We start from the raw sequence: 15,259 nt of genomic DNA, 5'->3' as shown, positions 1-15,259 counted from the left end.
ATTGGGGATGGAGGAGGAACGAGGGTTAGGGATTCTGGGAAGTAATTTGGGAATTGAATTGAAAGAGAGAAATGAAGCACGAGGGGAAAAAGAATTAAAATTACCTGATGGGTTGAAGCAGGCTAAAGTCAGCCAGAACAAGGAGGATAAGCCCAACCGGATGGCCTAGTACCTGTGATAACAAATAATCAGTTTGTTAGGCAATCTGTTAGTGAAGAATGCCAGCTGGCATTTGTTAGATTCCTGTAACAGCCTGTATGAAAATAAAACTGTTGTGTAAACAATATTTTCCTTTATGAAATGAATGATGCATTTTTCTTCTCTATCAACTCTCTCTTTCGTCTAAATTCTTCTCCTAAACCTTTTCTTTTCTTTCAATCTATAACAATTGGTAATTAGAGCTACGATTCTGGCAAAGGAAATTTTTTAAGGGCATGCCAAAGAAGAATCAATCTATGGCGGAAACTGATTTAGTTGGGATTCAGAAACATATTGAGGACCTAGCTGCGTTGGTGAAACAAGGCCAAAATAAGACAAATCCACCTAAATGGTGGGAGACTCAGGAAAACAGGATTACTGCACTGGAGGCAGGGATGAACACGAATCATGGCTATGTGGAGGATATTTTGAAGATCTTAATGGGCAGAAATGGTGAACAAGAACAATCTGCAGGTGATCAGGTATACACTCCTAATAGCTCTAAAAATGGGGAGAAAAATCCTGTTTTTGTGACGGTAGTGAAGGATAAATCACGATTCAACTATAAAACTGATGAACCTGGAATTTTGAAGGATAAGCCTGATGCTTGTTTAGCCCTTAAGAACAGTTATAAGCCTGAGAATCAAATGGGGGAAAACAGTAACACTAGACCTGTTATGTGGGGACTAAAAGCTGAAAAAAGGGGTACAGGGGGCTCATTTAACAGTTCAGGAAGTATGTAGCTGTTGTAGTTGGAGAAGAAAGGGAAGATCGAGGAAGTGAGCGGGATTCGAATGAGCATGAATTGGGGATGGAGGAGGAACGAGGGTTAGGGATTCTGGGAAGTAATTTGGGAATTGAATTGAAAGAGAGAAATGAAGCACAAGGGGAAAAAGAATTAAAATTACCTGATGGGTTAAAGCAGGCTAAAGTCAGCCAGAACAAGGAGGATAAGCCCAACTGGATGGCCCAGTACCTATGATAACAAAGAATCAGTTTATTAGGCAATCTGTTAGTGAAGAATGCCAGCTGACATTTGTTAGATTCCTGTAACAGCCTATATGAAAATAAAACTACTGTGTAAACAATATTTTCCTTTATGAAATGAATGATGCATTTTTCTTCTCTATCAACTCTCTCTTTCGTCTAAATTCTTCTCCTAAACCTTTTCTTTTCTTTCAATCTATAACAATTGGTATCAGAGCTACAATTCTGGCAAGGGAAATTTTTTAAGGGCATGCCAAAGAAGAATCAATCTATGGCGGAAACTGATTTAGCTGGGATTCAGAAACATATTGAGGACCTAGCTACGTTGGTGAAACAAGGCCAAAATGAGACAAATCCACCTAAATGGTGGGAGACTCAGGAAAACAGGATTACTGCACTGGAGGCAAGGATGAACACGAATCATGGCTATGTGGAGGATATTTTGAAGATCTTAACGGGCAGAAATGGTGAACAAGAGCAATCTGCAGGTGATCAGGTATACACTCCTAATAGCTCTAAAAATGGGGAGAAAAATCCTATTTTGGTGACGGCAGTGAAGGATAAATCACGATTCAACTATAAAACTGATGAACCTGGAATTTTGAAGGATAAGGCTGATGCTTGTTTAGCCCTTAAGAACAGTTATAGGCTTGAGAATCAAATGGGGGAAAACAGTAACACTAGACCTGTTATGTGGGGACTGGAAGCTGAAAAAAGGGGTACAGGGGGCTCATTTAACAATTCAGGAAGTATGTGGCATAGACCAAAAATAGAACTTCTTTTCTTTGAAGGAGTTAATCCTAGAGGGTGGATACAGAAATGTTTGAAGTATTTTTCTATTTACAGTGTGCCTGTGGAACAGAGAGTGGAGGTAGCCATTATGTATTTAACTAGAAAAGCAGAAATATGGTTTGATGGGTATATAATACAGAAACACCATGTCAATTGGCATGAATTTGAAGCTGATATCTGTCACGGATTTAGTGATAGATCATTTTCTGATATTGTAGAGGAGTTTACTAAGTTGATACAGAAGGGGTCTGTAGAGGATTATCAGGAGAAGTTTGAAGAGCTACAACCTTATATGCTTCTACAGAATCCTACTTTGACTGAAGAATTTTTTTGTGTCACTTTTTATTAGTGGACTCCGAGATGATATTAAGCATAGGGTTAAGGCCTTAGACCCTAAGAGCTTGTGTGAAGCATGTAAACAAGCCAAGCTATATGAACTGTCAGTAGAATTTGAAAGTAGAAGATTCAGGCCTTCTTTTAAGGTCTCATCCTACCCAAACCCCATACCTACATCCAAGATAAATACCTTACCAGTAGCCACAAAACCTACTTCTATGTCAAATCCAAAACAAAATCTGATGGATTATAGAAGGCAAAACAGTCTCTGTTTTAAATGTGGTGAAAAATACATTCCAGGTCATCAGTGTAAGACCAGACAGTTAAATATGATTACTGAGGAAATTGACACTTCTCTAGTAGAAGTATGTCCTACTGAGGCAGGGCAGTTTCAACAACAAGAAGAGGAGAATCTGGAAATCTCTATGAATGCTATTACTGGCTGCATTGGCCATAATACATTAAGAATCCAGGGCACTATTCAAGGAAAATCATTGAGTATCTTAATTGACAGTGGCAGTACACACAGTTTCTTGACTCCTAAATGGGTTGATGCTGGCATACAGGTTAATATTGCTTATCCTTTGGCCATTACTGTGGCTAATGGCCAACAATTGTTCAGTTCTGGTAGATGTAACAAGGTCCAATGGGAAATGCAGGGCCATATTTTTTTACATGATTTTAGGTTGCTTAAATTGGGAGGAAGTGACATGGTCTTGGGAGTTGATTGGATGAAATTATTCAGTCCAATTTTGATGGATTTCAATAATATGACCTTAAGTTTTGATCATGGAGGAGAACAAATTGTATTCAAGGTCAACAGCCTTCAACTGAATTACATCAAATATCAGGAGCTACATTACTTAAAATGGCTGCAAGGGATTCTGATGTTATGGGCCATATTGTCCTATTAACTATGGTAGGAAACTCTTCCTCTATTCCTATTGAATTGCAACCTATCTTGGATAAATACAGCAAGGTTTTTGCTGAACCTAAAGGACTACCTCCTCATAGGATACATGACCATACAATTCTACTGGTATCTACTGCCACACCAGTTAATCTAAGGCCTTATATATTTCCTCACAATCAGAAGACTGAAGTTGAAAAGCAAATAGCTAATATGCTTTCTTCTTCTATTATCCAACCTAGCAGGAGTCCTTTTGCCTCTCCTTGCCTTCTTATTAAAAAGAAGGATGGTACTTGGAGGTTTTGTGTGGACTATAGAAAACTAAACAGTTTGACTATCAAAGATAAATTTCCTATTCCTATAGTGGAAGACTTGTTGGATGAGTTACATGGGGCAGTTTATTTTTCAAAGATTGATTTGAGGTCAGGATATTGGTAGATTAGAATTCAACCAGATGATATCTATAAGACAACCTTTAGAACTCATCAGGGGCATTATGAGTTTAAGGTAATGCCTTTTGGCCTTACTAATGCACCTACTACATTTCAAGCTCTCATGAATGAATTATTCAGTTCTTTTCTTAGAAAATTCGTTTTAGTTTTCTTTATGATATTATGGTGTACAGTGGCAGTATGAAACAACATGTTGAACATTTACAGCTTGTTTTGGAAGTTTTGGCAGTGAATCAGTTATTTGCAAAATGTCCAAGTGTTTTTTTGGACAGACTAAGATGGAATATCTGGGTCATATTATTTCTGCTGCAGGGGTGTCTACAAACCCTAGTAAGGTGGAAGCTATGCATACTTGGCCCAAGCCTAAATCCCTTAAAGCTCTTAGAGGATTTTTGGGGTTGACAGATTATTATAGAATATTTATAAGAAATTATGGCATTATTAGCAGACCATTGACACAGATGTTAAAGAATGATGGGTTTCAATGGACTTCTGCTGCTTGTACTGCTTTTAAAGAACTTAAAAGGGCTATGAGTTCTGCTCCAGTATTAGCTCTACCAGATTTTTCTAAGCCCTTTTATCTAGAAACATATGCTAGTTCTGGAGGTGTGGGGGTTGTTCTGTCACAAGAAGGTAGGCCTATTGCTTATTTGAGTAAAGCTTTAAGTCCTAGACATTCAGTTTTATCTATCTATGAAAGAGAATATCTAGTTATTCTCTTGGTTATTTCTAAATGGAGACACTACTTGGATAGTAAACATTTTGTGATTAAGACTGACCATGAGCCTTTAAAGTTTCTTCTAGAACAGAAAATGACTACCACTATTCAGAAAAAAGGGTTGACAAAGCTGTTGGGATTAGACTATACTATTCAATATAGAAAAGGAAAATTAAATGTGGCTGCTGATGCTTTATCTAGGAGATGGGAGGAGCAGGCTCAGTATTTGGCTATGGGAGTGACAGTTTTGGTGCCTACTTGGATTCAAGAAATTGAAGAAAGCTACCAAGGTGATTCTTTAGCTCAGAATTGGATTTCAATTCTGACTATTACTCCTTCTGCTGACAGTAAGTAGAAATATTCTAAGGCTGTTCTTCGATATGATGGGAGAGTTTATGTTTGAGCTAATGGGAGCCTTATAGTGATGATTATTCAATCTCTACATGATTCTGCTAAGGGGGGACATTTTGGGGCATATGCTACATATTACAGAATCAGGGCAAATTTTTATTGGCCAAACCTAAAATCTATGGTTGCTACTTATGTGAGATGTTGTGAAGTTTGCCAGCAAACTAAGGTTGAACATGTAGCAAAACCTGGTTTGCTACAGCCCCTGCCTGTTCCTAATCAAGCTTGGCAGATTATAACTATGGATTTCATTGAAGGGTTGCCTACTTCTTTTAAGAAAAACTGTATTTTGGTTATTGTGGATAAGTTTACAAAATACAGTCATTTTCTGCCCCTATCACATCCTTATTATGCAGTAGAGGTAGCTAAACTCTACTTAGACAATGTCTATAAATTACATGGTCAACCTCAAATGGCCATCTCTGATAGAGACAAGACCTTTACTAGTTTGTTTTAGAAGGAATTGATGAAGCAATTGGGTACTAAGACCCTTTTCAGCACTGCTTATCATCCTGAAATAGATGGACAAACAGAAAGGGTGAATCAATGCTTGAAACATTATTTAAGGGGTATTTGTTTATATCAACCTAGACAGTGGGCTAAATGGTTACCCCAGGCAGAGTGGTGGTACAACACCACTTACCATACTGCTTTAAAACTGACTCCATTTCAGGCTTTATATGGGTACAAACCACCTATTATGGTTTAGCCTACAGATACTACTCTACAGTCAGTCAGTGAAATCATGCATAGCAGAGAACATATGAGGCAATTGGTTAAACATCAATTGGAATTAGCTAGCAACAGAATGAAGCAGCAAGCAGATAAAAGTAGATCAGAAAGAAATTTTTTTGTTGGAGATTTGGTTTACCTCAAATTGCAGCCATATAGGCAGTCTTCAATTGCCCTGCAAAAAAATTTGAAATTAGCAGCTAAATATTATGGCCCCTACAAGGTATTGGAAAAGATATGGGAAATTGCTTATAAATTAGACTTACCAGCCTCATCAAGACTCCACCCAGTATTTCATGTCAGTCTCTTGAAGAAATTCATCAGGGACTCCTCGCTTGCTGCAACAGATCTTCCTGCCATAGAAGATGATGGTCAGTTCCGAATCAAACCCTTAAAAGTTATTGGGAGACGAATCGTAAACAGAAATGGCAAACCAATCACTCAACTTTTGGTTCGATGGCAAAATCTGGATGAAGCAAATGATACTTGGGAAGATTATTCGATCTTATGAGGGCAGTTTCCTACGTTTGATCCTTGGGGGCAAGGCTCATCTCGTGGGGTGGGTATTGTTGTAGTTGGAGAAGAAAGGGAAGATCGAGGAAGTGAGCGGGATTCGAATGAGCATGAATTGGGGATGGAGGAGGAACGAGGGTTAGGGATTCTGGGAAGTAATTTGGGAATTAAATTGAAAGAGAGAAATGAAGCACGAGGGGAAAAAGAATTAAAATTACCTGATGGGTTGAAGCAGGCTAAAGTCAGCCAGAACAATGAGGATAAGCCCAACCGGATGGCCCAGTACCTGTGATAACAAAGAATCAGTTTGTTAGGCAATCTGTTAGTGAAGAATGCCAGCTGGCATTTGTTAGATTCCTGTAACAGCCTGTATGAAAATAAAACTGTTGTGTAAACAATATTTTCCTTTATGAAATGAATGATGCATTTTTCTTCTCTATCAACTCTCTCTTTCGTCTAAATTCTTCTCTTAAACCTTTTCTTTTCTTTCAATCTATAACACATAACACTCTAAGACTTCAAGGAGAATCAAGGGCAATACCTTGCATATTTTGGTGGATAGTGGAAGCACACATAGTTTTATCACCCTAGGGTGGGCTAAAGAGGGAGTAAAAGTGGAACAAACTAATCCTATAACGATCACCATTACTGATGAATCCAAACTGTATAGAACTTCCAAGAGTAACAAGCTGAGCTGGAAGATGCAAGGGAATGTGTTTGAATTTGATTTTAGAGTTTCGAACATGGAAGAAAGTGATATGGTACTAGGAGTTGACTAGATGAGTTATTACATTCCAATTCTCATGAATTTTAGGGAGTTGACTATGACATTCATGTTGGGAAACAGAGATTAAACTGGAAGAGAAAAGAAAGAGCTTGTCTGTGAGGGTAGTTTTAGAAGCTAAACTGTTGAAGATGGTTGAAAAGGAGCCTGAAGTGATTAGGGAAGTTTATTTTCTAAATTTTGAGGCAGTGGAATCTAATATTCCAGCAGACCTACAATCATCGATATGGGAGTATCAGGACATCTTTGAAGAACTTAAGAAGATGCCTCCCATCAGGAGTCATGATAATGTGGTAGTATTAAAGGAAGAGACTCAACCAAACAACCTTAGACCCTATAGATTTCCACACCCGTAGAAGGTAAAAATTGAGAAACAGATCAGGGAGATATTGTCTGCTTCAATTATTCAAACCAACAGGAGCCCTTTTGCTTCACTTTACTTTCTAGTGAAGAAATAAGATGGGACACGGAGGATGTGTGTGGACTATAGACAGTTAAATTCTGTGACAGTTAAAAACAAGTTCCCTATTCCATTAGTAGAAGACTTGTTGGATGAATTAGCAGAAGCATCTTATTTTTCTAAAGTGGACTTGAGGTCAGGATATTGGCGAATTAGGGTGAAAGAAGAAGTCATCCCTAAAATAGCCTTCAGAACTCATCAAGGAAACTATGAATTCAAGGTAAATGCCCTTTGGTTTAATCAATGCTCCTCTCACTTTTCAAGCATTAATGAATGAGTTATTTGGTCCTTATCTAAGGAAGTTTGTGCTACTATTTTTTGATGATATCTTAGTGTATGGTCCTGATCATTCAACTCATAAGAAACACCTGGCTGTGGTGCTAAGGATCCTGAGAGATAATTAGCTATATGATAACAAGAGTAAATGTTTCTTTGGACAACCTAGAGTGGAATACCTAGGGTATGTAATCTCTGCAGCAGGGGTTTCTACTGTTCCAAGATTGAAGCAATGCAATAGTGGCCTATACCAAAAACTCTCAATTCATTAAGGGGTTTCCTAGGACTTACTGGGTACTACAAAAATTCATTAAGGGGTACGGTGAACACAGTAAACCTATAACTAATTTACTAAAGAATGGTGCATTCCACTGGAATCTAGAGGTAGAGAAGGCTTTCCATGAGCTAAAATAGGCTATGTGTGAAGCCCCTACTCTAACTCTCCCAAATTTCAACAAAACCTTTTGTTTGGAGACATATGCAAGTCAGAAGGGAGTAAGAGTTGTGCTAACACAGGATGGAAGGCCTTTAGCTTATTTAAGTAAGGCCTTGGGACCAAGACACATAGAATTGTCCATCTATGAAAAGGAGTATATAGCCATCTTAATGACAGTCTCCAAATGGAGATATTATTTAGAGAATGGACTGTTCATAGTGCATTTTTTCGAACACCTTGCCTAGTGCATTTTTTCTGTTTCGAACACCCTTGAAGCAAAGCACTAGATCATGAACTGTACTTATACCTAATATATACTTCATTTGGACGACTGTCGAGATCCTCTCATTGCACCATCAATGTGCACTTCGTCGAGAAACCCGACCTAAATTTGTTAGTGAACCAACAGGCCTAGAGGGAATTCCAATTAATTTGTCTGGTAGCTAAAGGACATAACAGATGTTAAATACATCTCCTTTGGTTACCAATGTTAGTGAAAACCAATTTACTATAATCTGTTCTGCTTCATAGAAATGATCAATCTACTTGGAACGATTGATGCAAACAGGAGATTTAAAACAAGAAATAAATTCTTTGAGAAGTTATAGTAAAGATAAAAAGATGGATGATTGTCATTGCAGATAACTGAATATGAAGAAAAAATCTGGAGTTTTCTCATTATACGTCTTAATGTAGAGTGCCATTTTTACTTGCTTTCCTTTTGATCAACCCAATGACATCTTCCGTCAAGGGTGCATCACAAGGCAAGGTGAGATGTTCATTGCCTTGAAGCCCAAACTCTTCTTCTGCCAGTTGGAACAACTCCATCACAATTTCGTTCTTCAGATATTCCAATGGAAGCACAAACCGCTTCTCATCAGAGCAATACACCACAAAGTGACCCTTCTCGACCATTGAAGATGTGCTGCAACTGTTTGTACCAACTTTCCGACTGGTTCTCGAAAGTGTGATTCTTTTTCTCCTGATTGCTGCCAGTTTTTGCCATTTCCTTGCCAATTTGATAAGCTTCTTAGCACTCATCATCTTATTTCGTTTTTCAAAACAAGGGAGGCTATTGTAGAACAAGAGAAGGAAGAAAAAGTAAAGATCGAAGGGAACTGAAAGCTTTTGTTTAGCTGTACTGATGAAAATGGAAAATCGATGAATATATATACACTCAAGTCTTGAAAAACAGTTCTTTGAATTAAGTATTTCAATGTTGGGATTCAAGGGAAGCAAATAAGCAAAACCATGTGGGTCGAAAATGTGAGAGATCATTTAGAAGTCAGCCAGTTGGGCATGTCTGGTAAGTAATGGAAGTGGTCCAATCTTTTTTATTATCAGAACCGTGGCATGTGAAGGACCCAGCACCGTAGTCCTCATATGATCTGGATATATTAGCAAACAAGAAAATATTGTGGTTCTAGTTCACTAAGAATCCTTGACTGATGGCGTTATCTAATTTCTGAAATAGGCTTTGCCCCCAACAAACTAATAAGATTGAAACATCATTATCTCCAGGCTGTTATGCTTTTAGATATCTCATAAGTAATCTATTTCACATGGATCTGTCTGTAAATGGCTCCCATAGATGGCTAACAGAGAAGTCATGGTCACCCTCATACTTTTATGTACTGAAGTTTTCGAATAGTTGGGTCGAATTTGGTAGAATTTTACTTCAACTCAATGCTCAGATGATAGGCTCCAGAGGTTTTACTTTCTTTGATTTTCTGCTCTGTCTGGACAAGGTTTAACAAAGTAACAAATCAAAATTTGCTTCCTTTCCCTTTAATTTGTTGTCTTCTGAGCTCACCGAAATGGGTGAAGAAGTTTCAGAATGGTGTTTCTATGTCGTGTAAAAAGGGAATTTAATATCTGCTACCGAGAGAAAAGAAAACATATATTGAGACATGACATATAAATATTTAAGTTCATAACTGTTAAAAGTTTCAAAGTTTGGCAACCAACTTTGGAAAATGTTTTTTTCAAAGTTTGGTAAATGTTTCTTTGAAAAATGTTTTTCAAAGTTTGGTAAAATTTTGATAGATGTTTGTTGAAAATAGGAATGGGTAAATTCACTTTAGTCATTGCACTTTAGGGTATTTTCAAAGATTAGTCCCTAAGTTTCTACTATAAATACCCTTACCCATTTAGCTTCAAAATCATCCCAAAACATTTCTTTCTTCCTATACTAGAGAGCTTTCTTGTGAGTAGTGAGTGTTTTGTAAACACCTGTAAATTTTCTCTCTTAGTAAAAGATCTGCAGCAGCCCGGAGACGTAAGCACAATTGGCTGAACTCCGTTATCAATTTTCGGGTATTATTTTTCCGCTTTTATTTCGCATTCTCACTAATCTGGTTATAGGGAAATTACTTGTACTCGGTTTATTTTCCTAACAATTGGTAATCAGAGCTTTTGGTTATGAATTTTGTCAAATTTTCTGCGAGGTTACTATTCACGAAATTCACTATTCACGTGAATAGTGAATTTCGTGAATAGTGAAATTCAGTCGGCGATACGAGTTTGTCGACGGTGGTGTTCTAATACACGGTGATTCTCAAGAATTGTCGGAAACGATCCAAACGAAGCCAGATTCGAGTGGGAGCGATGGCTGCAGACGAAGGGAATGTGAAAATTGAAAAGTTCGATGGTGCGGACTTTGGCTTTTGGAAGATGCAGATTGAAGATTTTTTGTACCAGAAAAATCTATATCAACCTCTCTCAGGAAAGCAACCAGAGGGCATGAAGGATGAAGATTGGGCTCTTCTCGACAGACAAGCCCTCGGAGTTATCCGACTGACGTTATCCCGCAATGTTGTTTTTAACATAGCAAAGGAAAAGACCACGGCGGGTCTTATGGCGGCTCTCTCCAGTATGTACGAGAAGCCATCGGCCTCAAACAAAGTTCATTTGATGAGGCGATTATTCAATTTGCGGATGGCGGAAGGGGCATCGGTGGCACAACACCTAAATGAACTCAACACAATCACAACCCAGTTGAGTTCAGTGGAAATTGAGTTCGATGATGAAGTTCGAGCTTTAATTCTCTTATCATCTCTACCAGACAGTTGGAATGCTACTGTTACAGCAGTCAGCAGTTCGTCGGGAAACAGCAAATTAAAATTCGACGATGTTCGGGATCTGGTATTGAGTGAAGAAATTCGACGAAGAGAATCGGGTGAAGCATCAACCTCCTCAGCCTTACACACGGAGTCTAGAGGGAGAACTTCAGAAAGAAATTCAAATCGTGGCAGATCAAAATCTAGAAGGGGCAAATCAAGAACATGAAATAAAGATTTTACCTGTTATAATTACGGCAAAAAGGGTCACTTCAAAAGAGATTGCCGAGCACCGAAGAAAAATACCGGCGCACAGGAATCTGCCAACATGACGGAGGAGACATGTGATGCCATGATTTTAAGCGTCAACAGTCCGATTGAATCATGGATCTTGGATTCAGGGGCATCTTTCCACTCCACCCCATGCCGAGAAATCATGGAGAACTATGTCAGTGGTGATTTTGGGAAGGTTCATCTAGCTGATGATGAAACCTTGAAGATCGTCGGAAAAGGAGACATCCGACTAAAGCTGCCAAACCAGACCACCTGGAAGCTGACAGGAGTGAGACATATTCCTGGCCTCAAAAGAAATCTGATTTCTGTTGGGCAGCTTGATGGAGAAGGATATAGTACAACTTTTTCAGGCTGTGAATGGAAGATTACCAAAGGAGCACTCGTCATTGCTCGTGGTAAGAAGACCGGTACTCTCTATGTAACCTCAAATTTAGAGAATATCATTGCAGTAGCAGATGCTGATGGAAAATCAAACCTATGGCACCAAAGGCTCGGCCATATGAGCGAGAAAGGAATGAAGATACTTCTGTCAAAAGGGAAGCTGCCGGATCTAAAGAATGTAGATGTCTGACTATGCGAGGATTGCATCTTTGGAAAACAAAAGAAAGTCAGTTTTACAAAGATTGGCAAGACTCCCAAGGTAGAAAGGTTAGAATTGGTTCATACTGATGTATGGGGACCATCCCATGTTCCATCTCTTGCAGGCTCACTATATTATGTCACCTTCATCGATGATTCAACAAGGAAGGTGTGGGTTTATTTTCTGAAGAAGAAATCAGAAGTCTTTGATACCTTCAGAAAATGGAAGGCCATGGTGGAAAATGAGACTGGTTTGAAAGTCAAGCGGTTGAGGTCTGACAATGGAGGAGAGTACAGAGACAGTAGTTTCAGAGATTTCTGCGCAAACAATGGGATCAAGATGGAGACAACAGTTCCCATAACACCGCAGCAGAATGGCGTAGCAGAGCGCATGAACAGAACTCTGAATGAACGTGCCAGAAGCATGAGGATACATGCCGGATTGCCCAAATTTCTATGGGCTGAAGCTATCAACACTGCAGCTTACATGATCAACCGTGGGCCCTCAGTTCCTTTGGATGGCGGAATACCAGAGGAAGCTTGGAGCAAGAAAGAAATAAACCTTTCACACTTAAGAGTGTTTGGTTGTATTTCTTATGTACACATAAACTCTGCTGAAAGAAGTAAACTTGATGCCAAGTCCAACAAATGCGTCTTTGTTGGTTACGGTGGTGATGAGTTCGGTTACCGGTTTTGGGACTACGAAAATCGAAAGATCATCAGAAGCAGAGACGTCATTTTCAATGAAAATATGATGTACAAAGATAGGTCAACCGCAGAATCAAGTAATACCGAAGCTGAAACAAAGGAATTTGCTGAGTTCGAGGATATTTCTGGAAATGATGTTCAGATCAATCCTGAAGCAGTTCAAGAAGAACCACACACACCAGAACTGAGACGCTCCTCCAGAATTCCTAAACCAACCCAACGGTATTCGCCTTCTTTGCACTATTTGTTGCTGACTGACAATGGTGAACCAGAGTGCTATGATGAAGCAATGCAGGTGGAGGATTCAGTCAAGTGGGAGTCTTCCATGAAAGATGAGATGGACTCGCTTATGTCAAATCAGACTTGGGAATTAGCTGAATTACCACCAGGCAAGAAAGCGCTCCATAACAAGTGGATTTACAGGATCAAAGAAGATTATGATGGGAGAAAACGCTACAAAGCAAGATTGGTTGTCAAAGGTTTTCAGCAAAAAGAAGGTATTGACTACAATGAAATTTTCTCTCCAGTCGTAAAACTGTCTACAATCAGACTGGTGTTGAAAATTGTAGCTGCGGAGAATTTACATCTCGAGCAGTTAGATGTAAAGACAGCTTTCCTTCATGGTGATTTGGAGGAAGAGATCTATATGAGGCAGCCAGAAGGCTTCATAGAGGCAGGCAAGAAAAACCTGGTATGCAGGTTGAAGAAGAGCTTGTATGGTTTAAAACAAGCTCCTAGACAGTGGTACAAGAAGTTCGATAGTTTCATGAGTAGCAGTGGTTTTACCAGATGCCAAGCATATCATTGTTGCTACATCAAGAGGTTCGACAATAGTTTCATTATTTTATTGTTGTATGTTGATTACATGCTCGTTGCAGGCTCAAACATGCAAGAGATCATAAACTTGAAGCAAAAATTGTCGAAGCAGTTTGCTATGAAGGATCTGGGCACTGCAAAGCAGATTCTTGGGATGAGGATCAAGAGAGACACAAAGTCGGGGACTTTGATGTTATCGCAGGCTGAGTACATCAACAAAGTACTCTCCAGGTTCAACATGCAAGATGCTAAACCAGTAAGTACACCTTTAGGTGTTCATTTCAGACTCTCCAAAGACCAATCACCAAAGACGGAGGAAGAACGTGCACACATGGTGAAGGTGCCGTATGCCTCAGCAATTGGAAGTCTGATGTATGCCATGGTTTGTACCAGACCAGATATTGCTCATGCAGTGGGAGCTGTTAGCAGGTACATGAATAATCCGGGCAAGGTACACTGGGAAGCAGTCAAATGGATCCTCAGATATCTTCGGGGTACCACAAACAAAGCACTTTGTTTCAAAGGTAGAGATATGATACTGACAGGCTATGTAGATGCTGACTTAGCCGGAAATGTCGACATCAGAAGGAGCACTACAGGGTATGTCTATACTCTAGGAGGAACTGCAGTGAGTTGGGTTTCTCAACTACAGAAGATAGTTGCTCTCTCCACAACTGAAGCAGAATATGTCGCTGTTACGGAAGCCAGCAAGGAGATGGTTTGGCTCCAAAGTTTCTTGGAAGAGTTAGGCAAGAAACAAGAAAACAATATCTTGTATTGCGACAGTCAAAGTGCTATCCATCTAGCAAAGAATCCGTCTTTTCATTCCAGGACAAAGCACATACAATTGAGATATCATTTTATCCGGTCTCTTCTGGAAGATGGGATTTTGAAACTTGAAAAGATTAGTGGAGCTCAAAATCCGGCAGACATGTTGACAAAGACGGTGACTACGGACAAACTGAAGTTGTGTTCAGCTTCAGTTGGTATGCTAGAATAACAAGACCAGACATGCTGCTGCATTGATCGAGGTGTGAAGACATATTAAAATCAGTCTTCAAGTGGGAGATTGTTAAAAGTTTCAAAGTTTGGCAACCAACTTTGGAAAATGTTTTTTTCAAAGTTTGGTAAATGTTTCTTTGAAAAATGTTTTTCAAAGTTTGGTAAAATTTTGGTAGATGTTTGTTGAAAATAGGAATGGGTAAATTCACTTTAGTCATTGCACTTTAGGGTATTTTCAAAGATTAGTCCCTAAGTTTCTACTATAAATATCCTTACCCATTTAGCTTCAAAATCATCCCAAAACATTTCTTTCTTCCTATACTAGAGAGCTTTCTTGTGAGTAGTGAGTGTTTTGTAAACACCTGTAAATTTTCTCTCTTAGTAAAAGATCTGCAGCAGCCCGGAGACGTAAGCACAATTGGCTGAACTCCGTTATCAATTTTCGGGTATTATTTTTCCTCTTTTATTTCGCATTCTCACTAATCTGGTTATAGGGAAATTACTTGTACTCGGTTTATTTTCCTAACAATAACAAATAACAGAGGATTCCAATTCTAAATCTTATGTACGTTTTCTTGGTAAAACTGTTGAGTAATAGTATTAGTTGACATGATAAGTCACTCTTTGTAATATGAACTTGCTGATTTTGTACTGTATATAAGTATGTTCCCTATCTAGGTTCAAGACAACTAAATATAAAGAGAGAGAAAAATAGATGCTTTTTAATTATATACTTCAATCCGCAAAGGTGTGGATCAATTACAAGACGATAAAAAGGAATAAGTAAATTGCTTCAGAA

General features: G+C 38.8%; 1 protein-coding gene across 1 annotated transcript; it reads right to left on the bottom strand.

Annotated features, from left to right (window-relative positions):
- Positions 1-8,610: 8,610 nt before the first annotated feature.
- Positions 8,611-9,235, bottom strand: LOC120211270 (auxin-responsive protein SAUR68-like). Its single transcript, XM_039209854.1, has one exon. It carries the CDS (start codon positions 9,044-9,046, stop codon positions 8,690-8,692), a length of 357 nt encoding a protein of 118 aa, XP_039065785.1. The 5' UTR covers positions 9,047-9,235; the 3' UTR covers positions 8,611-8,689.
- Between the last annotated feature and the right edge of the window lie 6,024 nt (positions 9,236-15,259).

Source organism: Hibiscus syriacus, unplaced genomic scaffold (assembly GCF_006381635.1).
Source record: "Hibiscus syriacus cultivar Baekdansim isolate YM2019G1 unplaced genomic scaffold, ASM638163v2 tig00109972_pilon, whole genome shotgun sequence".
Classification (NCBI taxonomy): Eukaryota; Viridiplantae; Streptophyta; class Magnoliopsida; order Malvales; family Malvaceae; genus Hibiscus; species Hibiscus syriacus.
This window is presented reverse-complemented; position numbering and strand designations above follow the sequence as displayed.